Source organism: Hemicordylus capensis, chromosome 2 (assembly GCF_027244095.1).
Source record: "Hemicordylus capensis ecotype Gifberg chromosome 2, rHemCap1.1.pri, whole genome shotgun sequence".
NCBI lineage: Eukaryota > Metazoa > Chordata > Lepidosauria > Squamata > Cordylidae > Hemicordylus > Hemicordylus capensis.
The window spans coordinates 236,382,633-236,408,725 of NC_069658.1; the positions used below are offsets into that span (position 1 = coordinate 236,382,633).

General features: G+C 49.9%; 1 protein-coding gene across 7 annotated transcripts in view; it reads right to left on the reverse strand.

Annotated features, from left to right (window-relative positions):
• Positions 1–3,100: 3,100 nt before the first annotated feature.
• LOC128341946 (alpha-2-macroglobulin-like) overlaps positions 3,101–26,093 on the reverse strand; it is a 161,361-nt gene continuing 138,368 nt past the window's right edge. For all 7 annotated transcript variants that reach the window (XM_053288619.1, XM_053288618.1, XM_053288620.1 and 4 more), the window contains exons 29-36: positions 19,784–20,016; positions 18,324–18,542; positions 11,049–11,176; positions 10,801–10,891; positions 9,488–9,559; positions 7,973–8,075; positions 6,352–6,393; positions 3,101–3,500 (exon numbers count right to left, since the gene is read on the reverse strand). In XM_053288619.1, the coding sequence (XP_053144594.1) occupies positions 3,475–3,500; positions 6,352–6,393; positions 7,973–8,075; positions 9,488–9,559; positions 10,801–10,891; positions 11,049–11,176; positions 18,324–18,542; positions 19,784–20,016 (914 nt within the window). In that variant the 3' untranslated portion in view covers positions 3,101–3,474. The remainder of the gene's footprint in view (positions 3,501–6,351; positions 6,394–7,972; positions 8,076–9,487; positions 9,560–10,800; positions 10,892–11,048; positions 11,177–18,323; positions 18,543–19,783; positions 20,017–26,093) is intronic.

Genomic DNA, 26,093 nt, shown 5'->3' on the forward strand with positions numbered 1-26,093 from the left:
CCCCGGAGCTGCACTTCTGCTCCTCCTCCTCCATCCCATGGCTTCCATTCCCCGCACCCCTCTTGGTCATGGCTGCAGCATTGCTGCTGCCTATTGGCCAAGCTGCAGCCCCAGAGACCTCCTCACTCAAGTCCTGCTCCTGCTCCTCCCCACAGGAGCAGCAGCAGCAGCAGCGGTTGACCAAGCCGTTCCTCGCTGCCGCCACCACCATGGCCGCTCGTTCCCCTGAGGCTGCTGACAGGCCCGGGCCCGTCCCTTGCCTGCCTGCCTCTAACAATGGCCTCAGTAGCCCCAAACAGCAGCAGTGGTTGACTGGGCCCTTCCTTGCTGCCAGTGCTGCCATGGCCACTCATTCCCCTCAGGCTGCTGACAGAACATCTTCCGACCCGTATCAGTTGCATTCCAACTGACCTTCACCATCACAGGCTCCTCATCTGCATATGGAATCCCCACTGCCCAATCATCATGGTGCTTCTGCTCTCACAGGCTCCTTCTCCCTATCTGCATATGGAATCCCCACTGCCCAATCAGGTGCTTCAGTGGGGGCGTGGCTTGCCGCATCCCCCCAGTCCGTCCAGAGGAATTAATATTATAGATATGTATAGAGATTCAGAAGCATATTCCATACTTGGGGCGTTTCTCCCAAGGGCTCCTTTGCAGCCAGCTAGCCTCGAGTCTTTCTCTCTCACCGGGGAACAAGCGTCCCTGGTGAGTTGTTGAGCTGTCCTGCTTTTAGGGATCATATCACCCTTACATTACTTTACCTGCCTTGGTTTTCTATTCGTTCCTAGGAACACAGGAAGCTGCCTTATACCGAGTCAGACCATTGGTCTATCTAGCTCAGTATTGTCTTCACAGACTGGCAGCGGCTTCTCCAAGGTTGCAGGCAGGGATCTCTCTCAGCCCTATCTTGGAGATGCCTCCAGGGAGGGAACTTGGGACCTTCTGATGCTCTTTCCCAGAGCAGCCCCGTCCCCTAAGGGGAATATCTTAACAGTGCTCACACATGCAGTCTCCCATTCAAATGCAAACCAGGGTGGAGCTTTCTTAGCAAAGGGGACAATTCATGCTTGCTCCACAAGTACAGCTCTCCTCCTCCTGGTTCAGTGCAAAATGCTGGTTATATATTTTTAAGTGCTAAACCAGCAGTAGGCAATGTGTGGCTCTCCAGATGTTGCTAAACTACAACTCCCATTATCCCCAGCTGTAATAAATTGTGAAGGGGAGGTGATGGGAGTTGTTCAGCAACATCTGGGGAACCACATGTTGCCTACCCCTACTCTAAACAGTTTGGGACATGGGTCCCTTAAGGAGTGGAGGCAAGACAGCCATTGGGCAGGTGTTGCAGCAGTTTCCTGCAGGGGGGTTGGACTAGAAGACCTCCAAGGTCCCCGCCTCTTCCGATACAGGCCTTTAGATATAGTTATAGCCTAAATCAGGATTTGCTTCAGGCGCAATATCACCTAGCATTAGTGGCAGGGTCTTTTCAGTAGTGGTCCCAAAACTAGTGGGATGGAGTCCTAGCTGAGTGGTAAGCCATCTGCTTTGCATGCAGAAGATCCCAGGTCGAACACCTGGCAGCATCTCCAGGTAGGGTTGGGAAAGGCTCCTGTCTGAGACCCTGGAGAAGAGCTGCCAGTAAATGGTGTCCCCCTCAAATGAAGGATACAGATGGGACGTTTACTACTGTATGCACATGCAGAGGCGTAACTAGGGAAAAAGGGGCCCGGGGGAAGCACTGAAATGGTGCCCCCCACCTCCCCAACATACTACATTATACTTAGGTTTTTCCTCACAAGTGTCTGCCGCTGCTGCCAAGCCAGGCCACTGACTGGCCGCCAGGCGCCAGCAAAGCAATGGGGGGGGGCGGGAGGCGCGGAAGGGACTGCTCGTGGGGGAGGGGGTGCCGACGCGCTCCCTTGACTGCTGCAGCGCTGCTGCACTGAGCAGGAAACATTTGTATTAACAATTTAAAAAAGAAAATTAAAAAAAAAATTTTTTTGTCATGGCGGCACCCCCCCACATGACCAGAAAAGATGGCGCCCGGGGCACGTGCCCCCCTGCCCCCCCTATAGTTACGCCTCTGTGCACATGGCATATGTGTGAATAAGTGAGCCCTCTGTACAATTGGGAGCAAACCATCTAAAGCAGGCCTGCTCAGCTTAGACCATCCAGCTGGTTTTAGACTACACCTCCCATCACCCCCAGCCACAGTGGCCCACAGCCAGGGATTATGGGAGTTGTAGGCCAGCATCTACAGGAGGGCCCCAGTGGAGCAGCCCTGGACTAAAGAGTTAGAAGAAGGGGAGGATGGTAGCTCAGTAGAAGAGAACAAAAGAACAGCCCTGCTGGATCAGGCCCAAGGCCCATCTAGTCCAGCATCCTGTTTCGCACAGTGGCCAGTCCAGATGCCACTGGAAGCCACAGGCAGGAGTTGAGGGCCTGCCCTCTCTCCTGCTGTTACTCGCCTGCAACTGGTATTGGCTTTGGATGCAGACGGACCCAGGTGGAATCTCCGGCATCTCCAGGTAAGACTGGGAGATTTCTTCTTCTAGGGTCAGGAGAGCTGCTGTGACCAATAGTCTGACTTGGTCTAAAGTCGCTGCTCCCCATTTGGAGGCTGGTTCCAGGGTGGAGGCAGGGCTGAACGCTCACAGACACACCTGTCTTCACCGGAAATCACCTACCCATCCACCTCTACAAGCATCATGTTCCTCTGTTCAACGGCAGCTCGTGTTCTAAGAAACAGGCTTGCCTTCGAAAGGGGGTCACAAATGAACAGAGAAGACAAAGCAGAATGCTAAAAATACAGGAACAACTTAGGGATATATGAAGCTGCTGCATCCTGAGTCAGGCCCTTGGTCTATCTTGCTCAGTACTGTCATCACTGACTGGCAGCAGCTTTCAGGGGTCTTTCCCAGCTCTACCTGAAGGTGTTGTCAGGGAGAGAAGCCAGGAATTTCTGCATGCATAACAGGGCCTTTACTGCTGAGCTACAGCTCCATCTGCATCTGCATATAAATATATTTCACTGCCTGCCCACAGTTGAACTGCTATCAATCAGAGAGAGATACAGAAAGATAAAGTGGAACAGAAAACATATTTTTATGTTATTTTATTCCATGCAATGGAGGAGCATAGCATATGGACCAAAAGGCTCTCTCTCCTGGAGCCCCAAGAAGAAAAGCCAGACAGTGACACAATGCAATGTTACAGGGCTTTGACCCCGGTATTTACTCAGATCTGCCACATAGCTTGTTCTTTCGGACATACTACGGCAGGCTGAGTCATTGGTCTTGGGGTTTCTAAAGCCATGGAACAAGCAGGCTTTGGCGTAAGCAGCAAAGGGACCAGAAGTGGTCATTGTTCAGCTGACTGGTTCTGGGGAAATGCCTTTTCCTTTCCTTTTCTTGGTCTGGTGGAAGGAAGGTGCAGGCAGGATCGGGTAGGAGGTGCAGGAGCTGCCTTCATTCTTTATGCATTCCCATTCTGAGTTGCATCTGCAAAGTGGGGAAAGAGCAGAAACTCAGCCTTAGGCCAGAGATGGTACCTGAAGAGACAAAGTCCAAATGGTGTCCCGTCCCCCCCATCCTTCATTGTTTGGACAGCTGCAATCATAAGTTTGACATAAATGAGGAGTGGCCAATCTGAGGCTCTGCAGCTGTTGTTGGACTACAGACCCCATCATCTCTTGCCACAGGGTGACAGGGAATGATGGGAGCTGTAGTCCAACAACAACCAGAGAGCCTCAAGATAGGCCACCCGGGACAGAGGCCAACTATGCCCGCCCTTTCATGATACCCCCAAATCTGCTTCCTCCAGTGGGGCACCTCACTCTGTCCAGTGGAAGTGTCAACCAATGGGGGACCATAGGAAGATGTCTCACTATTTTGGCTTTGGGATGGTTGTTCTTTTGTTCTCTTCTGCTATTTTTGCTGTTTATTTTATGTCTTTAGGATGTTTACAATTGCTGCTGCTACTCTTCCCTTACTGTGTGTGTGTTTTTTATGCTGTATCCTTTGAAAATTTTGGTAGCCGCCTTGAGTCTACAGAGGTAGGTTGGGTACACATTTTAAAATACAGATTAAATCTATACATATGAAATTTCATTCATTCATTCATTCATTCATTCGATTTCTATACCACCCTTCCAAAAATGGCTGAGGGCAGTTTACATTAAAACAAAACAATTAAAATCAATTAACAATTAAAAACAGAGACTATAAGACACCATGAAACAATTAACAGTTCAAACATTCAAAACAATTTTAAAAACCTGGAAAACCAAGTTACAGGAAGTTAAAAACATTTACAACAAATTAAAAAACCCTGGATGGCCAGGCCAATTTTTGGATTTTGAGGGCTCTCCTGAAGGCCAATAAATTCAAATTACAGATTTCTGCCAGGAGTGCATTCCACAGCCCAGGAGAAGCTACAGAGAAGGCTCGCCTCTGAGTCACCACCAGATGTACCAGTGGTAACTGGAGACGGACCTCCTCAGATGACCTTAAGGTGCGGAGGAGATCATGCAGAAGAAGGCGCTCTCTAAGGTAACCTGGATCATATATGCCACCACATCAGCCTCCGTCACAGACAAATTCGTGGAGGACAGGTCTCTCAGTGGCTACTAGTCTGGTGGCTATAAGCCACCTCCAGCAAGATGCCTCTAAATACCCTTTGCAGGGGAGCAACAGCAGGAGAGAAGGCATACCCTCAGCTCCTGCCTGTGGGCTTCTCAGAGGCATCTGGTGGGACTCTGTGTGAAACAGGATGCTGGACTAGATGGGCCTTGGGCCTGATCCAGCAAGGCTGTTCTTACGTTCACACCTTGTCACTTTGCAGCACAAGTTCAAAGGAGTTTGGAGAGCAATGGAGCAGAGCAGAGAGGACTGTGGGAACTGGCATTCCAACACATTTTGCAGCCAAGGGTGTGGAATGAGGGACGAGTGGGGCCTGTGGCTAGTGCTGAAGCCAACTTCAATGCCAGGCATGGGGTGGGGTGACTGTGACATGCGAGAGGATCTTGGAGGGTCAGCAGTGGTGTGTGGGAAAGAGACAGAGATGGTGGGGATCTGGGAGTTGCAAGGAGGTGCTTTGGCCTGGGGGAGGTAGCGGGGAGGACTGGTGCTAGAGATCTACAAAGGTACTACTAGGGATGGACAGCTGGGACATCAGAAGTGGCCAGCAAGAGGCATTTTTTTAGAACCAAAGTTCCCAACCTTGGGACCCCAGATGTTGTCGGACTACAACTCCCATCATCTCTAGCTACAGTGGCCAAAGGCTATTGTGAGTGGGGACGATGGGAGCTGAAATGGCAGGGGGAGAGTGCAGGCAACCGTGGCTAGGCAACCGTTGCCAAGGGCTGCGGAATGTTGGGATGGAGGCAGTTGAGGATGGTTGGGGAGGAAGGAGAAGAGGAAGAGGAAGAGGAAGAGGAAGAGGAATCGCTTGGGGAAATGAAGAGCTGGCACTTGGGTGGAGCATCCGAGGACCAGCAAGGGACAGCATGGAAGCGCCTTGAATTAATAGACATCCAACTGCTACCTGTACCAGCTGGGACACTGTTACGTGCACACTGTTGGGCTGAGTATTGTGGACAAGGGCGTAATATTGTTGGTTTCTGTAGAACCTTTAAGTTTTAAAACAGAAGGGTAATTTCTTGCTTCATCCAAGAGTTCATTTGGATTTTCTAACCCCCTTCTCAGGTTCCCTCTAAAAGAACCTGTGGCTTCCACTTGCCACAGTAGTCCAACCACATCTGGGGAGGACTGGGAACTCCTGTTTTAGAGGTTCTCCACTGGCGATTTGATTTGGGCATGTGACCTGAGCATCCCCTGGGTGGAAGAGTGGAAGGTAGTGAAGTACCCATGACTACCTCCATATAAATTTGCTGTGGTTGGTTTCTATCAGGTGTGTGGACGTCCTTGCTTGACTAATATTTTTATATAGTGAAATTAAACCAAGTTCACTTTTTCCACGATTTTAGCACACAGAATTGCTCCTGAGATCTCCTTTCACACAAAGGTCACAATGACAACTCTGTTTGGAGGAACTTCCAAAGACAGGTCAAACTGGATTTGTAATGGGATACCTCCTACAGTATTTGCTTGGCAGTGTGTTATTACCTAGAACTGTGTTTCAGCTATAAAGTCAAACCATGTGTGTGTCTCTGTGTGTCTGTGTGAAGTCCTCTGATCTATAATTTGGTAGGAAAATACTCTTTAAAAACTGGGTTGCCCCAAAACGTTCCCAGTAACATCAAGGAGAGAGAAAATTGGCTGGAGAGAACCATCAGAAATAAAGAGCAGGGTTGGGAAATCTGGCGAGAGGCAATCTGTGTTCATACTCTACCTGTGCTGCAGGGGGCGTTGTACTCCGCCATAGCAAATTCATCTGGAAACACAAGAAAAAGGAGAAATGTGGTCAGGGCAGAAGAGGCTCTGCCTCGCTCTCCAAACTCCTGCCTATTAAGTATCCACTGGATGACATCCAGACTAATGCTACCTCCTGTGTAGCTGCCCCCTGAAGTTGTGCTCTGGTGTCACCGCACTATTGTACTTTTGCACAAACCTCTGCAACCTATATGGACGGACGAAATGATGACCCAGCAGGGGGCACAATGCAGTTTGCATACCTTGTTCCACAAGCACAAGGACATTTGCACTAGCACAATACTAGTCTGCGATGCAAGGTCCAGACTTAGCAGAACTAGCTAGCACAACATCCCAGTACTTGTGCAACATGTTTACACAAATGCTGCATTAGTCTGGATGTCAGCCCTTGTATTGTTGCCAGCCCTTCTATTGCTCTCGAGTGTTGTTTAGAAGGTTTTCAAAATCGAATACAGTGGTCCCTCGACTTACAAACTACTCGACATAAGTATTTTTCGAGTTACAAACGGCAGTTTTAGATCCGGTTTTAGATGCGGTTTTTTCGACTTACAAATTTTTAGATGGGGTTTCCTCGACTTACAAATTTTTAGATGGGGTTTCCTCGACTTACAAATTTTACATGCGGTTTCCTTGACTTGCCTGCCTGTTTACTGCCTGTTTATTCTTGAAAAGAAATGTTCCTGTGCAGTTTGCAAGCCTTACTGGGGGTCTGGGTCTTTTTTCTAGGCTCCGGAACGCATTTTTCTAGGCTCCGGAACGAACCCTTTTTTCTAGGCTCCGTTCCCAATGCATTCCTATGGGAAACCGCTTTTCGACTTACGAATTTTTCGACTTACAAATGTGCATTCGGAACGGATTAATTTCGTAAGTAGAGGGACCACTGTACTTAATATCTGCTAGGCCTGTGCAGACTAACAAAAGTCAGATCTTATCTGATCCTATCCAGCCTGACAGAGAAATTGTCAGGATGTCCGACATGGCCCTCTAAAATTGTTGGGTTGAGTCGTGTTGGACAGGAAATCCAACTGCAGATCAGACGCAAGTTAAATTGCCAGTGAGCCGCCTCTAAGCTGAGAGGCAGCTTGCTGTCCAGTTAAAAGTGAAATGGCACATGCAGCGCCTCTCAGCTAAGAGGCCATTTTGAAAGTTAAATGGCCAGCATGATGCTTCTCAGCCGAGAGACACGAGGCTGGCCATTTAACTTTCAACACGGCCTCTCAGCTTTAACTTCAAATCACTCAAGCAGCGCCTGTCAGCTGAGATGTGCCACAGATCATTTAAAAGCTTGAATAGCCCATGAGCCACCTGTCAGCTGAGAGGCACTGGGTTGGCCACTTAAAAGTTAAAAAGCGACAACGCTGGCCTTCTAACCTGAGCTGACTGGAATGTCAGAACTCCAGTCAAGTTCAAACACAACAGCAGGGAACTGTCAGAGGTTCTGACTGTCGGGGCTTCCTGCTGTTGGGTCCAATTCAGATAATGCCCAGCAAAGGACGTATTGAATGCAACATGCCTGTGGGAAGAGCACAACTGCACAGACCTCATCCCTGCAGTACTTGGGCCCCCCCACCCCCCCTCACCTGTTTCATAGTAGTCGTAGACTTTCACCAAGGCAGGCTTCAGGCCCTGAATAGCCACATCTTGCGCCACTGTGAAGGAGTAACTCTGCATCACGTTGCTCACCTGTGGAAGGAGTTGGGATCACGTCAGGTCTGATCTGGCTAAGGGAAACATGCCTGCAGAACAGGTAGGTTGCACTTTACGTCTGGAGGGAACGAGGCTCACGGGGAGACATGGGGCAAAGCACGGCACATAAGGCTCTCAGTGGAAGGTGCAGGGGGAAGAGAGCAAGAGATCAAGCCATCCAACTTCTGGAGCCAATCATGCGGTGGCAATGAGACCGCCACTCCATGCTGGGAGCTCCGTCCTTGCTGCCTCTGTTTCTGACGATGCACCCAGAAGGGAAGGCAGGCAGGTGACGGGGAGGAGGGCAGGTCAGTGAGGGAGGAAGGTCAGTGAGGTCAGTGAAGGTAAGGCAGGCAGGTGATGGGGAGGAGGGCAGGTCAGTGAGGGAGGAAGGTCAGTGAGGTCAGTGAAGGTAAGGCAGGCAGGTGATGGGGAGGAGGGCAGGTCATTGAGGGAAGAAGGTCAGTGAGGTCAGTGAAGGTAAGGCAGGCAGGTGACGGGGAGGAGGGCAGGTCAGTGAGGGAGGAAAGACCAGAATCTGACTCAGGGGCAGGGCCAAGATGCAAGGGGAGGGAAATACAAAAGGGGGGGCAAGGACCCACAGGTGATAAAATGAGCATTGCTGTGATTGTATAACAGGCCTATTAAAGCAGGGGTGGGCAAACTTGGTCCTCCAGCTGTTTTGGGACTACAACTCCCAGCATCCCCAGCCAAACTTTACTGTGGCTGGAGATGCTGGGAGTTGTAGTTCATCAACAGCTGGAGGGTGAAGTTTACCCACCCCTGTATTAAAAGACTGACCACCTAATGGCGCAGTGGGGAAGCAACCTGCCTAGAGAGCAAGAGGCTGTTGGTTCAAATCCCTGCTGGTGTGTTTCCTAGAATATGGGAAACTCCTGTATCAGGCAGCAGCAATATAGCAAGGTGCTGAAAGGCATAAGTAAGCTTTGCTTATGGCCATAAATAAAAGGATTGATTGAAAGGCATCATCTCATACTGCGCGGGAGGAGGCAATGGCAAACCACTCCTTTATCCTACCCCGAAAACCAAATGGATCTGTGGTCGTCAGGAGTCGACACCAACTTGACAGCACAACCTTTCCTCCCCCACCCCCCTATTAAAAGACTACAGTGAGGCTTCTGAGAGTTCCTTCTTGTTTGGATTCTCTTGGATTCTCTTTTCCATTTCGATTACATCATCCCACCCCTCCACCACCACAGCTGACTACAGTGTTCATAACCCCCAGCTGCAATGTATTGTAGCAGGGGATGATGGGAGTTCTAGTCCAACCTCTGATGCAGGGGTGAAGGAAGTCATAGACCAACAATAGCTGGGGAGCCTCAGCTTGGCCAACCCGTTCTAGGGAAATGGAGAAGCCCACCCCTCCCCTGCACCCCTTCCTCACTCACCTGCTCCAAATAGAGGAGGACGTGGCTGGTTTTCACTTCTGTCCTCTTGACTGCACTTCCAGCACCTGCCAGCTGTAAAGAGGGGCAGTAAAATGGGCAGATCTGCATCATTACTGAGCAATGGCGGCAGGCCACTGTCCCCGCCACCCTCGCAAACCTTGTGCAACGAAACGCGGAAAGCGAAGCCTGTCTTATGGGCCAGGCAGAGCAGGTCTGAAATGAGGCGTGAGATGAGGCCAAGTCACATGTCAGCCCAAGGTTGGCTGCCACACCATGGCAACGGCTACTACCATAACATAGGACTATAGGAACCTAGGAAGCTGCCATATTGTCAGACCATTGGTCCATCTAGCTGAGCATTGTCTTCACAGACTGGCAGCGGCTTCTCCAAGGTTGCAGGCAGGAATCTCTCTCAGCCCTCTCTTGGAGATGCTGCCAGGGAGGGAACTTGGAACCTTCTGCTCTTCCCGAAGCGGCTCCATCCCCTGAGGGGAATATCTTGCAGTGCTCACACATCAAGTCTCCCATTCAGATGCAACCAGGGCAGACCCTGCTTAGCTATGGGGACAAGTCATGCTTGCTACCACAAGACCAGCTCTCCTCTCCTAGTAGTTGTCTTGGGCCATCAGAATAGCAACGCCTATTAGCCGTGATACCTCTGTGGGCAACCTGTCCCTTTTGAGGGGGGGATGGGACTGTAGCTCAGCGGTAGAGCATCTGCTTGGCATGCAGAAGGTCTCAGGTTCAATCCCCAGCAGCATCTCCAAGTAGAGCTGAGAATGACCCCTGCCTGCAACCTTGGAGAATCTGCTGCCAGTCAGTATAGGCAATACTGAGCTAGACGGACCAATAATTTGACTTGGAATACAGAGATTTCTATCTACCTTTCATAAGAACAGCCCTGCTGGATCAGGCCCAAGGCCCATCTAGTCCAGCATCCTGTTCCACACAGTGGCCCACCTTTCTTCAGGGATGGGGTCAGAGCTTAGTGGCTGGAGCATCTGCTTGGCACGCAGGAGCCCCCAGTTTCTATTCTTGCATCTCCAGGTAAGACGGGGAAAGAAAGACCCTTGCCTGGAACCCTGCTGCCTGTCAGAGTAGGCAATACCGAGCTAGATGGATCGGTGGTCTGGCTCAACATAAGGCAGCTTCCTATGCAGAGGTCTCTGGCAGTTTGATTTTGGAGACAGAACAGAGAGACATTAGAGGGGCGAGAGAGCAAGGAAGGTCTGATGTTCTTACGCCTCCCAGTGTAAAGGAGTAGGGGAGCGCTTCTTTGTGGCTGGCGTCTGACGCAGAGAGAGGGCTGGTACCTTTGCAACTGATGGCTTCAGTGCGCTGTATCCTGAGAGCATCTTAACATCAATGATCGCCATGTTGGAGACGGGGCGTTGGCCTGTGTAACTGCGGACCGAGAGGGAAAGGAAACCCTTTCACACGCCTGAACCCCAAGACACGGGCCCTTCCAGGACCTCCAGACCCACCATCAACCCCTCTCACGTATGCAGCATCAGAGATCCACACCCCAAAGAGATCCAGACGCGGCCTTGGCCTTGATTACCTGACATTGATCGCAATGTCAAATGTCCTGCTGGCCTCGGGTGAAGTGCAGGTCTCGGGAATCGTGTCCACGTGCAGGGCAAAAGGCGCACCTTCCTGATGAGGCTGCACGTTGTATTTCAAGCAGGTCTGGAAAGGAAATAGGACAGTAGCTCATGGCAGAACATCTGTGGTTCGCATGCAGAAGGTCCCAGGTTCAATCCCTGGCAGCATCTCTAAGCAGGATTGGGAAAGATCCCTGGCTGAAACCCTGGAGAGTAACTAGGAAATGCTGGGGGGGAATCAAAGATGGAGAAGTGAACTAAAGTTGTACTCCCTGTCTGTGGTATTTGGGAAAGATGCTGTGAGTGCAAAACAATAAACAATAGCCTCTCTGTGGCTTGAAGGTTGGACATGCACAGTAGTTATAAAAATGTATCTAGCCTAGGGTACCAGGACTGGTCAATGCTGGTCTGAAGATGTACAATGGGCGGGTACTCATACTGACCAAATGTATTTGCCTAACTGATACGGCTTTGGTATATAATCTATAACCACCATTTTGTGGGGTTTTCTTCCTCTTTCACCCTGGGGATGGATGGAAACCCGGTACCGTGATCAATAAAGCTTTGAATCTGATGGAACTGTACGGCCCCTGCCCATAAAGAACCCTAGCATTACGGGATAATTTCTCCAACAATTTGGTGTCAGAAAGGTGAGATAGGCAGGACTTGGGCTGAGCCAACAGCCAACGGTAAGTGCCACGAACCGTCCTGTGGAGAAATCAAAGGACCAGCCTCTGAATCAGGTTAGCACCCGGGTGCCCACATGGGGGGAGGGAGCATAGGTGGCAGCTGTGTTTTCAAAGGAGTCTTCCTTACCCTTGTGTCAGATCAAAACTTCCTTATCTCGTGTGCCTGTGATTCGTAGAGCTCTAGCCTGAAAGGCAGGGGCCAAGTGGTCATCATAGCCACTGGCCAGGGATCGCAGGCGTCAGCGATCGGGGGTCAGACTGGAAATAGCCACCAACCTGGGAGCCGTCAGGAGATAGATGACTTGCTGAAAGCAGTTGTGGGGACCCTTTAGGGGCTTGGATTTTGGTAGAAACCGAGAGAGGTGACACACGAGAGTCACGGATCGGGCCAAAGCTCCAATTCTAACCGGAAGGGAGCTTTGACATGGAGGTCCTTGGCGCACCTCCGAAACATTCTAGAGGACAGCCACTCAAAGCAAAGGTACGCTTGGCATCTGGGGGATGAAAAGGGAGAGAAATGCCTCGTGGCAGCCAAAAGGGAGAGCCTGATTTCTCCACTCCAATCGGCCTGCTGGCAGTGAAACCAGTACCGGCACTGCCTTCACCCCCTGGCACGGTCCCTCCATGCCAACTGCCCCGCCACTCAGGAGATACTATCGACTTTCCAGACAGTTTGTTGGGCAAAGGAGGCTGGGAATTGCCTGAGAATCTGCCCCTCTGCCTCCAGAGCAGCTGTCCCCATCAATGCGGCAGCGGGGGTGGGGGGCAAAGTCGTTGCCCCACAGCTGGTCCCAGAAACTCACCAAATGCCATCAATTCCAGCTATGAGTTCATCTTTTTCCTCAAAGAAATATTTCTGTCTCTCTCACTCAAAGTGAGACATTTCACTCATGCTGAGTTTTTTTCAGTGAAAAATAAACTGCTCCCTTCCACTCTTATCTCTACGACTGGATACCAGCCCAGAAAAAGAAAAATGCGGGGGAAAGAGACCCAATCTAACGTTATAAACCCTTCCCTGACAAAGCCTGCAGGCAGCCAGGGCTAGTGGGAAGAACATTTGCTGGCAAATTGCAATGGAAAGGGGTTCACGTACATAAATTTGGGACAGAGAACAGACAAGGAAGCAGGCCAAGGACAGAGCGAGCAAGCAAAGTGCTGCCCCAGGGAAACCAGCCATTAGCTCAAGCCAGCCAGTTCATGGGGGAAACAAAGAAGGAGGAAAAGAAAAGCAGTGTCCACCAGCCATGGGGCTTCTCCTCAGGGGTAGGGATGTGCACAGAACTGAGTAGGGGTGGCTCGAGGGGGTGGGGGTGTCACTTTAAGGGTGGGGAGGGTGCACTCCCCCCCCACTCCCCCCCCGGGCTCGGTGTCTGTAAAAGCCTTTGGGGCGGCAGTGTACCTCCCTGCTGCCAACTCCCCCTCTTCGGCCGGAAGTACCGGGTATGCATGCGCCCATCGCATGCGTGCCTGTCTGACATGCGCACGTGTGCCCGGTACTTCCAGCCACTTCTGGCCAAAGAAAGGGAAGGGGTGGCAGGGAGGTACACTGCCGCCCTGAAGGCTTTTACGGATACCGAGTACCGGCAGGGGGGAAGCAGGGGGAGGGGTAAGTGCACCCTCCCCCGCCCTTAAAGAGACACCTCCCTGGCTTCAAACTTCGACCCCCTCCCCCTGTGTTCGAACCTGTTCGGAGGCCCGTAAAAAGGTCTCCGGACAGGTTCGTGCACATCCCTGCTCAGGGGCCAGAAAAATCCTAGGCCCCAACCTTGTAACTCAACTGAACATTTTTTGGAACCGGTTTCTTGTTTGATTTGTGGATTTTTGTTTTTTTGTTTTTGGTATTTGTTTTGTCTGCTGTATGGCTGTTAGTCTGTCATGTTTTCCTGAATATTTTACTGGCAATGCAGTGAGAAAGAAGAGGTTCCATAGTGCCTCACCAGCCTCACAACCCGCCTCTGTGCAGGTTGAGCTTTTGTTGTGAGTGAATATGCCTTTTTTTGTGACGTGACACTACTTCTGTAAGCCTTTTGGGGAAGGACTTGCTCTGCAAATTGAACACGCAAATATGTGGGCATACCACATGACTTGGCTACTAAATTAGTTATGGCCTTAGCAACCGAAGAGGCTTTTCAACAGTGCCTTGGGTGGCCAACTGAGGTACTGAATGACAGTCCTCCTTCTTTGTAGGCGTCCCCTGAAAGAGAGGAGTGCTGCTTATGGCTGGATTGGATACATTACCCAGCAAGCCCTATTCCTCCCTTCTTTATGGTATCAAATTTATTGTGTTATTTCTGTCAACCAGTTGCAGCTGTTTTTGCTACTGCTAATATGATTTTCAACTACAGTATTGACAAGTTTCCGATGTAGCATTTCTGTTTGGTACTACATCCAGAAGGCCTGCAGGTGGCATCAGAGACTGAGAGAACAGTGTGAGCAACATACACTCCACCCGCTTGGGTTCCTAGCTGAGGTTGTAGGTCATTTGATTTGACACCTGAGGCTCACCAGGGTGCTTTCCAGACTAGCTGCTCATCATCAGCAAAATGCCTCCGTTCAGACTTGCAAGTCGCATTTGAAATGTAAACAGCAGGGGGAGCAGTCTCGCAGTAACGAACAACCCGAAAAAACAGCAACTTTTCCACATTGGATATACAACATCTTAGCTCTATATCGTGGCAATTAAATTTGCAACAAGGCATTGGAAATGTGAATGGTATCCGGCTGTCCGGGTAGGGACTGTGGCGTCAGGATGCAGGAAGTGTGGAAGCTCACTTCCGAGATATGTCCTGACCCCTTTGTAGGGTCTAGTCTGCAAAGCGCCAGGGCTGAGGCAATCTGCCAGATGCCCCAACTACAAAGAAACAATTAAGGTCCTTTTGGGGAGCCCTAACGTGTTACAGACAATGGTTGTAAAGCCATGCGTCTTTCTCTAAGCATGCCTGTGCTCTGCCTTCTGAACTTGTTTCAGCCTCTATCCCATGTACCCTCGAGCTGGAGAATGTCTTCTGTCTCTGAGAAACCTTTCACCTTATATTGCCATGAGTTCGTGTCTGGAGTCCTTACCCAACCTTTTGGCTCCGCCCACCGCCCAGTTGTGTAATAAGCCAGGAACTTGATGCAGTTGCCGGGGGGTGGGTGAGTCCCACCATGCATCTGGGCTGTGGCAGCTGCTGCCTTGCTGCTAGAGAAGATGCAGGATTGAGTGCTGGGGCACCCCTTGACCTTGGCAGTCCCCCATGCGGTCCGGGCACTTCTCATGCTTGGTAAGACCCAGCACCTGTCAGCTGGCCACCAGACAGAGTGTGAGATTCCCTTCTCCCCCTCCCCTCGGCGGGAGTATGAACTACCTCATGGCAATTTATCTCTAGGTAATGCCTTGTTTCTCCCCTACCATGACTTTGCAGAAGGCTGATCTGATCTTCTGTGTTGATGGCTCCTGTCTCTGTGATGAACAAGGAGCTGGTTATGCTGCTTGTGATGATTTCTCTGTATCTGAGGTTTTTTATTCACTTATAGGAGCGCCCCGCCCAATGAGCTGATAGCTTTTGCTTGAACACTTTGAACACCGGCTTGAACACTTGCCGGTGGCCAACGTGCTACTATCTACACTGACAGTCATTATGTCTTTGGGGTCGCCCATTCCTTTGGGGCCCTCTAAAGAGAAAAGGGATTCCTCACCTCAGCGGGGACCCCAGTCTCACATGCTGATTTTGTTTCTGAAACTCTTGCAGCCTATTCTTTTATCTATAGCTATTCTGCTACTGACCTAGTCAACCACATACACCCCAAGTGCCACCACCCCTGCTTCAAGAGGATGTGCCAAGCCTTCAGCAGGCAACCTTGGAGGGGGAATGGCATCTCTGCCCGCGAGCTGGCTACGGCCAGGATGTCCATGGTGTGTGGCACCAATTGGATGGGCACCCCGTGGCCCCTCATGAACTGGTTAAGCGTTTTGTTCTTGTGGCTCATGAAAGAAACCTTGCACATGAACAAAAAGGGATGGTTAGTTGTTAGTAATTTGTATAGTTTTTTAGTTGGCTCCTTTTGCAAGCATTTAAGCCCAGCAGATCTGCCAGTTTTGTTCCACCTGTTGGGGCCACAGCATTGGAGTAAGGCCCCCAGATTGAGGGACCCTTTAAGTCCCTCCAGATGGACTTTGCCACCACCTGCTGGTGGTGAGCTTGTATTTTCCCAGGATGGACAGACGGTTGACAAGTGACTGCTGACTGATTCTAGGAACCTGGACTTCAAGGCTATGCTGTGATGTGAGTGATGTGATGTGAGACTCTAATCTGCCCTGGGTGGATGGCTTATCCTGTGTCCTTATGTCTATCAGAAATGGCTCAAGGAGAGAAATGGGCATACTCCTCACGAACCAGTGAGGGGGACCTGTGAGGGTGGAAAATGGAGCCTCCCACCAAATCTATCGGGGAAAGTCAGGTGCAACTGGACACTGACATAGCTCAATATTGTGTGACCCCCATTAATGTGTTTAAGTCTCTTAACAGGTGTGTGAAGGCAGCCTGGTCTAGATCTGTGACTGGAGCCTCCCACGCCCTCCAGCCCAGAGATTGGGCCTTCATCCAAGAGTTTTAGAGGAAGAACTGTCTTTTCCCAAGCAAGATCGATCCTTTCCAGATTCTGTTGGTGACCCAAATGGTGGTCAAGTGTGAGGGAAGGAATACCTGGATACATGCATCCCATTGCCAGAAGGTGACCCCGAGGGAGCCACCAGAGAACAGCGACCCAGAAGAAGGACCAGCAGTGTGACATGCCGGGCTAACCACCACCACCACCAGCAGCCACCTGAGGGAGGTCCCCGTTTGAGTTCCCAGCCCAGCCCCATGCTGCCCTGTGTGTTTCCAGTGGCTGAGGAAGAGGACCTACTGCAAGGAGAATGGCTTATCATGGTCCTTTGTATGCTACTGGGGATATTACTGCTGGTTTTGTGGGCCTGGCTTGGTTTGTAAGGCCTTCGTCTGTTGGATGGGAGAGCCTGTGGGCAGCTGCTGTGAACGTAACCGCTGTTTCCACTTACCTTGCCAATGGCTGGGTTTGCAATCATGTCCCTGGAAGTGTGGGACAAAAGCCTATTCCCCAGGGGGTGGTAGCCCAAGAAAGTCCATGGCTGTATGCCAGCTCTAGTAATCTACTGCAAACTCAAACAAGACTGACTGCCCCTGATAGCCACGGCTGTGAGGGTTCAAAGCAGACCCTTATTTTGTGTTACAAGTGACAGAAGAGGGTGGGGACGGTATTTTCCCGTGGGCCACATCCAGCATTGCCTGAACTTGGCCACCCTCCAGCCTAATGGGACTATTACCCCGAAAGGGGCAAATATTACTACCTATTGTACTGACTGGGGAGGGGAAGGCTGGCAGGTGAGCACCTCTGCCGGTTTGGGATAATGGTGAGATCAGTGTCAATGAGTCCGAGCCGTGTGGGAGGGATACCGAGTTCCTGGTTGACTCTCCTTTCCTCCTAGGTACTTTGGCTATGGCCTATGTGTTTTCCAACTATTCTTTGAGGTATATGCCTGAGTGGGGGGAGGAGTGTGGGGGCGAGCGGGACCCAACCAGAAGATACTGGGACAGGATTGAGCTAAAAGGATAGTATTGGGTTTGTGGGGAAACTGCTATGAAGTCTCTGCTAGGTAACTTTGAAGGGACCTGCATGGTGGGAGTAAGGGTCCCACCTATCACTGTGCACCCCACATTGGAAGGAGGCGAGCACTTACATATTCCCGAGGAAAGAGGAGGGCAGGTACCCCTCTTGTTGTCAGGAATTCCACCTTCCACGCAGCCCTCAGGGCTCTCTCTCCATGGCTAGGAGTAACTGAGCTGGAGCGCACCCTGGTGAATGTTTCAGCCGGTTTGGAGGCTGCCTTTCAAGCCATAGCCAGTACCCTGCAAGACTTCCAGATGGAAGTGGAGCAAATCGGGGCGACAGCTTTGGACAACCAGCTGGCCCAAATATGGTGCTGGCTGACCAGGGTAGAGTATGTGTGTTGGTGAATTTGCTTTGCTGCCTGTATGCGGATGAGCATGGTGAAGTAGAGAGGAACCTAGCGGATCATACACGAACAGATACGGGGTTTCCACGACATAACCACGGACCAGGCTGTCAGACTGGAAAGATTTTTCAATTTGTGATCCTTTTTCTTGTGATAGTTACCATCTCCCACAAAGGAGAGCCCACTGTTGCATGAGGCAGGCGGTTCCACTGTCAAATAGCTCTTACAGTTAGGACTTTCCTCCTAATGCCCCACCTAAATCTGCTCCCTTACAATTAACCTGTTCATTCTAAGCCTGCCCTCAGGAGCCACAGGCGACCTTCTGTGTTACAGCCCTACAGATATTTGAAGAGGGATATTTGGTGATATTCAGATATCAGTTTGCTTCCCTTTTTCCACACGCAAAGGGCTGTGCACTGCGGCCGCATTTCTCCCTCCATGCCCTCCACAGCCTCAGCTCCACTGGGATCAGTTGCCTCCTCCTTTCCCATGGACCCCTTTCCTTTCCCATGGACCCCTGGGACACTCACCTGTATGTAGACGCATCCTTCCCCGGTCACCTCGGAGCTGTAGTCCCCTGGCACACTGGGCAGAGGCTCCTGCTGAAGCAGGAGGCGGTTGCTGCTGTCCACCTGGAACTCCTTCAGGATGGCCCCTCCGTGCTTCAGGGTCACTTTTGCGCCTGCTGTGCTGTGGGCATAGGTAGAGGCCGCGTACAGGGAGAGGGCCTGCAGTGCCACCACTGTGTCCTGAAACAGAAGCCAAGGGGAGAGGGTCTTTCCCAGGGAGCACAAGCTCATGATAATTTGGTGCAGTGGCCAGGGCCCAAGCTCACTAGGGGCCCATTGTTTACGGTGGCCCTGGCCCCCAGAAGAGGATTAGGTCCAGTAGCAACCGTGCCCACTGACTAGGTGCCTTCCTCTCTGTCCTGGCAGCAGGTATGGAGGCAGGCACTAGAGAAAAAAAGAGAAACCCATGTCTGCCGCTGCACCCACTGTCATGCTATGGGGAGGGGAACCCACAAGACAGGAGGAGGTCCCCTATATGCTGGAGCTGGCCCTGAATCTCCTCCTCCTTCTGTCCAGATCAGTCCAAATCGGAGAGGAGAGCTGGTCTTGTGATAGCAAGCATGACTTGTCCCCATAGCTAAGCAGGGTCTGCCCTGGTTGCATATGAAAGGGAGACTAGAAGTGTGGGCACTGTAGGATATTCCCCCTCAGGGGATGGAGCCACTCTGGGACGAGCAGAAGGTTTCAAGTTCCCTCCCTGGCAGCATCTCCAAGAGAGGGCTGAGAGAGATTCCTGCCTGCAACCTTGGAGAAGCCGCTGCCAGTCTGTGAAGACAATACTGAGCTAGATAGACCAATGGTCTGACTCAGTATGTTCCTATGTTCCAGTCATCTTTTTTTATTTTTATTTTCAGTCCACAGCCAGTCCTCAGAAACATGTTCAAGCAATACAAAAGCCAAAGGAGCCAAATGGGATGGCATCATGCCCCAATGGCATCACTGGGAGTGCAACATGTTCCAGTCCTGCCCCCCGCTTCTGTCCAGGGGCCTCGCCACCCCCCAAGTTACCCTCTACCCCCCCCCACTTCCTAGGTTGGTGCTCTGCCGCTCCTGGTGGGATGGAGGCCTCTCATCCTCGCCACTCTTCTCTCCTCTCTCCAGCGCTTGGCGCTGCTGTGGCAGCAAGCCAGAGAAGACCAGTGGGATTGTAATGTTCACATCGTATTCACAAGCATGACCACTCCCAGAGCTGAGAATTCCAAGCTGCGGGATGTGAATTGTGGGGACAACTCCGGTGGGCCTATGCAGTTCTACCCCCTTCCAGTTCCTCTAGCCTGCCTCTTCCAGTGCTGTGAGTTCAGGATTTTGCACCTCTTTTTACACCCTTCTCTTCTCAGAGGCCAAGCTGTGCCCCACACCTACTTCAGAAGTCTTGTTTCCAGCAGCTTCTGGTACGAGGTTCTTAGAGGGAAGGAACTTACCTGTGTGGAAGAGAAACCGCCCGTGGGGTTCTGCTGCCTGCTAAGCCATTTGACAATCTTGGACGCTGTGGTCAGGTCCTCCTGGGATGGTGCCGGCTGTTTGGTGAGGTGAGCAAGCAGCACATAGGCTGTCATCTCCACCTCCGCAGAGGGGGCACGGGGCCGATAGAAAGACAGGTCAGGGTTCTCCTCCTCCTGCTTCCCAGGTCGCTGCCAGTGAATGGAGCCATCCTCTTCAGAGACAGAAGGAATGAGGAGTGATTGGAACAGACCATCAAAGGCCTTTTGATACGCCATGCTTACAGTGGCTCTTCCTTAAAAATCACTTGGTAACATTGGCCAGAGGGCTCATTTGCATGACAAATGCCTCTCTCCCCCCTCCTCATTATCAACAGTCAGAGTTTAAAATATCTAAGACAAGGCAGGCTCATAGGCATTGTTGTTGAATTATGACTGACATCCTGATGGTGGGCTTGCTCAAGGATCTTGTGCTGTTAAAAGAGCCAGAGGCGTATCTAGGGAAAATAGCACCTAGGGCAAGCGCTGAAATTGCGCCCCCTGTCCAAACATCTGACACCCATCTTTCAGATAACTTTACCATAATATCAGCTGAAACATATAAGTCAAGCTCATTAATCTTTTAAAATTTCAAAAACTATTTAGCAGTGGACGTAGCCAGAACAAAAAATGCTGGAAAACTACAAATTTCAGTATGCTGGGGCTCATGAAATACCCAAATACTATGTGGAGGTGTGCTTGGAAAACTAAACAGAAGTGCCCGTCTAATTCTCTACTATGCATCTACTAGCATCACTATTACATAAGTTTTAAAAATAAATGGAGAATTTGACTTTTCCCAGATACTCTGAAAATAATTAAAGGATATGCAGCTAGAAACTCCCAGTGGGCCTTACTACTAAGGATTTCACACTGATTCAAAGACAAACTCACCATTAATAACCATATTTTTAAGACACCACATTTAACTCACTTATCATAAGCAAAGTAAGAACAAATGAATATAATCCTAGCTCATAAGCTTCAGCTCAGTTTTCACAAGTCCTGATTCTCTGTACATAGTGCCAAACTGAATATGTGTACAGTGACTTATATTATATTAAAAAATTTTTTTAACCTGTAGCCCCTTTGGGGCGCTTCCTATAGGCTGTGTGGGGGGTCTGCAAAGGTTACCCCTCCCACTGTTGGCCTCTAGGGCCTCGCAGAGACCATATGAGCATGTGCAGTGGCCATTTTTAAAAATAATTGTGTGTTTTTTTTAATGGCCACTGAAAACAAAATGGCCACCACGCATGCTCAAATGGCCTCTGCGAGGCCTGGCATGTCCTAGGGCCTCACAGAGGCCATTTGAGCATGTGCAGTGGCCATTTTGTTTTTGGTGGCCATTTTAAAAATAATAATAATTTTAAGAATTTGCGCCCCCCTTCAAGTGGCACCCAGGGCACGTGCCCTGCCTGCCCTACCCTAGATACGCCCCTGAAAAGAGCTGCACTAACTCTGGTGTTGCACTAGTGCAGGGTTTCCAGACTGGGGGTATTTGTTCCCCTGGGGTACTTGAAGGGCTCCCAGGGGGTACTCACAGCCCACCTGCCTCCCCACACTGCAGATGCAGTATTTGTTCCCCGTCAGAGGCTCACTAGCTTGAAGCAGTCACAGTCTCTGCTATGTCCACTGCAGAAGGGGAGGGAGGGAGGAGGAAGACCCTCCTCCTCTGCTCCTGGTTGGCTGGCTACATGCCGAAGCTCAGCCTACATCCTCCCCTCAGCCTATCCGACAGGCTTCAGCCAGCCTTCCCTCACCAAGAGAGCTGTGAAACCTTCTTGAAGATTAAACATATTGTGGCAGATACTTTCATTGGCACACATGCGAGTGTGAAACACATTATCTCCACGAGGGGAAGGAATAATAGGCAGCATCCCTCCCTCCGCCGAGCCATCAAAGTACATCTTTGTATTTTCTTTTCTCCCCCCACCTTTTACTACTGTTGCAGGGAGATTCGGGCGGGTCTTATGAATACGACGGATCACTTCCAGATCATAAGTTACAGGTGAGCAACCTGTTTATCTGGATCGTGATCCGTTGCATTCATAATGAATGGGTGATTAGCCAGCTTTCCTTCTGGTGGCAGGCTCAGTAGGCCCTGAAGCTATGGCAGCATCCGCTTCAGCACACTCCTCCCGAAACCTGCCTCCTTTGCCAAACGCAGGTCAATGGCATAATGCTTTATGAATGGCTGATGACCATGTTGCAGCCTTGCAAATCTCCACCATTGAGATTCCTGACAGATGAGCAGCCGAGGATACATATGCTCTCATGGAATGTGCTCGTATGGCACTTGGGGGATATTTCCCCTGTTGATTCTATGCTGGTGCTATCAGCTGCACTAACCACTGGGCAAGTCTTTGTCTCGATATTGGTTGCCCCTTGGCCTTACCCCTGTAAACAGTGAATAACCTGATTGTTTTCCTTATGTCCTTTGTGGCTTCTAGGTAACATCGCAATGCGTGGTGGACATCTAAAGAATGCAGAGCTACCTCTAGGGGCGTTTCTGGATTTTGGAAAAAGGTAGGTAATGTTATATCCTCGTTTAAATGGAATTCCGTCTGCACTTTCAGCTGGAATTGTGGATCCATTCACATTACTACTTTATGCGGATAAAACTGAGTGTAAGGCCTGTCTGCTCTTAAAGCAGCCAGTTCACTCACTCGCCTTGCTGTAGTAATTGCAATTAAGAAAGTTGTTTTTAGAGTTTTCACCTGCAAAGATGCATCCTTTAGTGGTTCAAATGGGTGTTCCATTAGTGTAGACAATACTAACGATAAGCTCCACTGTTCAATTGGCTTTTTTTAACTGGCTTTTAAAACACTTTTTTACAAGTTGTTTAGTGCCTTCAAAAACTTCTTGCTATCTAGATAGGAGAACACTGTTGCACCATCCCAGCCCTTGTGCTCTGAGGAAACATTTGCCAAACCCCTTATTTTCAGAGATGTCATGTAAAGTAAGACTTGTTGCACCATGGCTTTTCTTGAGAAAAATCCCTGCTGTTTACAATACACTTTGAATCTCTTCCAATGATTGTAATAATTTTGTCTCGTAGATTGCCTTCTAGTGTTGATCAATATCTTATCTAGTAGCCTCCATCCCAGATTAACAAATCTGGCTGGTGTGGGAACCCGTAGTAGACTCCCCTTGAGAGCTTTAGCAGTAGTGCAAACTGTTGGAAGTTAAAGGACTTTGCGCGGTCTCTTTGCCTCAGACAGTGGAGGACAGACTAGTAAGTCAGAGGGCTAGAGAGTCAAGACATTGGTCATCCCTTCTCCACTGCTCTGATGCTATCCCTTTGAAATGTAGATTGCTACTCTTAGGGATTCAACTTCCTCCTTCCTCTCTCTCTTCCTACCTGGCCTTCTACCTTGCAACATGGCAAGCCTCTCTCCCTGCACCATATGTGCAGAGAGGATGCAGAATCCATCTGCATCCAGCTAGATAGATAGATTAGAGATCCTAACTCCTCACTTTCCTATCTAGAATGGAGTTCCTTAATAAATGCCTTTTATATTGATTTGAAACCAATGAATCTGTTGTATCTCTATTTCCGTCATCATCGTCGTCGTCCCCCAATGGGAGTACTATTGGGAGTATCCACTTCATAACCATCTCTTTAGGCTGCACCGGTACTCGAGGTTGTGGAGCTTGCAGTTGCTCAGGCAGTGGCTGTGGTGACATGGTTTGGAACTCAGTAGATGTCTTTAACAGAACTATATTTGGTTCTCTGCTTGGTGCTGGAGCTTGTTGGATCTTCCATACTTGATATTTCACATAATCAACAGGGTACACGACAGCTGGGGTGTGTCTGAATCCACAAGTATACGTAATCTGACTACGCTGTGTGCCCCCTGAAAAGCTTGAGGACGATAAACCCCATGTGGCCGCATACGTATCAGTGACTTCCATGGGGCATAACTTGCACTTGGTCTTGCAAAAATTGAAATGGGTTTTGATACTCCTGCTCGGTTTCCTGGTTGTCTTAATGGCAACATTAGAGGTATTGGGTTCGATGTCGAAGGCTGCAGTGGGATCGATGTTGTTAGCAGTATTGGGTTCTATGTCAAAGGCAGATATTGATGGTGTTTTCAGTACTGAGAGGGGCCCCTCTTCAATATCGTGCTCGATATCGAGTCCGCCGCTCAGAAAACCATGGAAAGTCGAATCTGAAGGTGTGCTGCCTGAGGATTCCCACATAGCCAACAACATTGTTGCTGTCTTAGGGTCCAATGAGACTTCATCTTCTTGCACCTCCTCTCCAAACCCTTCATATTCACCTCTGTGGTCACTCTGCTGTGGCGTTACCGCTGTCGCTGATTGTATCGGTGTTCGAGCCAGTGACAAAACTATTGGTCTCCGCCCCCTCGCCTCAGTTGTCATGGTCATTACCAGTGTTTTCGGTGCTGAAAACTGTGTTGACATCAGTGCTGGTGCAGTACCATGGTCAGTACTGAAGTTTCTCAGTCTGAATATTCAACCTTTTCATATCATCAGTGAGGGCGTGCTCCTCTTGGAGTCAGTCTTCTTGTTCCTTTTTCTAGGAGGGGAGGTCCTCCTCCTCAGCTGAAGAATGCCTGTGCCTCTTATGACGGTGGTGTTTTTTGTCACCGTTTCTGGTTGTTTGAACTCCGGCTCCTTGGTAGGTTTAGACCAGTGGTTCTCAACGTGTGGGTCCCCAGATGTTGCTGAACTACAACTCCCATCATCCCTAACCAAAGGCCAATGGGGCTAGGGATGCTGGGAGTTGTAGTTCAGCAACATCTGGGGACCCACACGTTGAGAACCACTGGTTTAGACTGTGTGTGTGTGCAGGTTCCACCTGAGGAGATTCCATAGTGCACAGTACCATGCTTGACATCGATCTTGATGTCGAAGGGTATGCCGGTCTCAGTGTCAGGGGACGTAGCACTTCATCATAAAAGACCGCCGGTAGTTGAAGAGCTCAGTTCTTCAGTGTTTGCTTTGAGAATGAGCAACAAATTTTGCAAGTCGTCAGGTTGTGCTGCTCTCCTAAGCAGAGCAAGCACGTGTCATGGTTGTCCGTCAATAGTAGTTTCTCCCGACATTCAGTACAGCATCTGAAAGTCATTTTTGCTGCTGGCTTAGAAGCCATTGTTACTGTCCGGATAGTCGTTTTACAGTCCTTTGGTCAAAACCAGGAGTCCTTATCCACACGCTGCCAGACAAGTCCAGGACACACTTCATCTTTCTTCTTATTGTTTGTTCCATTAAGAGTTTGCGTTATCCTTTAAACAGTCCTTTGGTCCTATTTGTCTTTCCAGAACACACCTTCTTTGAATCTATTGACACTGAGGAGCTAGGGATTATAAGGTGTAGACGCATTGGCGGTTGAATAGAAACTAAGTAAGAGGATGCCCTAACAGCCAAAAATAACGGAAGCACTGAGCACATGCAGGGTAATTGGGGGAGTCATGAGGAGCTAGTCAATCTATCCATGAGGTCCCTGCACAGGCGCAGAACCCATTCATTATGAATGCAACAGATCATGATACAGATCAATAAGTTACTCATGAGTACTCCCACTGAAATAAATAGGACAAGTAAACTTGAGAAAACCACACACACAGACACACACACACACGGAAAATCTCTGTGAGTGTACCTGAGCTGAAAGTTTGCGACAGAAAGCAAAAAAGGTTTTAAAAGGTTGGGAACTTCTGCACCAGTGCAAACATGTTTGCACATGCACAACAGGGTATGCAACCTGTGGCATGCCTCCTGGTTTTTAGGGAACTTTTGCACAAGAGCTCAATTCTGAAAATCTACATGATTTTTCCCACAGTGATTCACGCAGTGAATTCACACAGTGATGTGATTTTCTTGTTCTGGTGAAAATGTTCATTGCACAAGTGCATTGTTACTCAGGATGTCAGCCAATGGCAGCATCCACATTTAATGCAGAACTGCACCCCCCCCTCGCTTTCCCATCCAAATTTGGATGTACTGAAGAGTGTCCTCTCTGCAGTCAGCAAGACTGCAGAGAGGTGGGGGATCTGGCTGTGCAGGCTTTCTTCTTGACTGAAGAACAGCCTCTACAGCCAATCACGCCAGAGTTGAGGGAGGATCTTCCTCCCTCAACTCTGGTTTCAGGGACGCAGCCTGTGGTTCCGAATTTGGATGTACAGCAGGCTGCCTAGAACCTCAGGTTGAAGCAAAAAAACTCACTACAATCCAAGGGTTCAGATTGGAGTTCCAGATCTGAACCTTCAGTTTTTTTACTGCAACA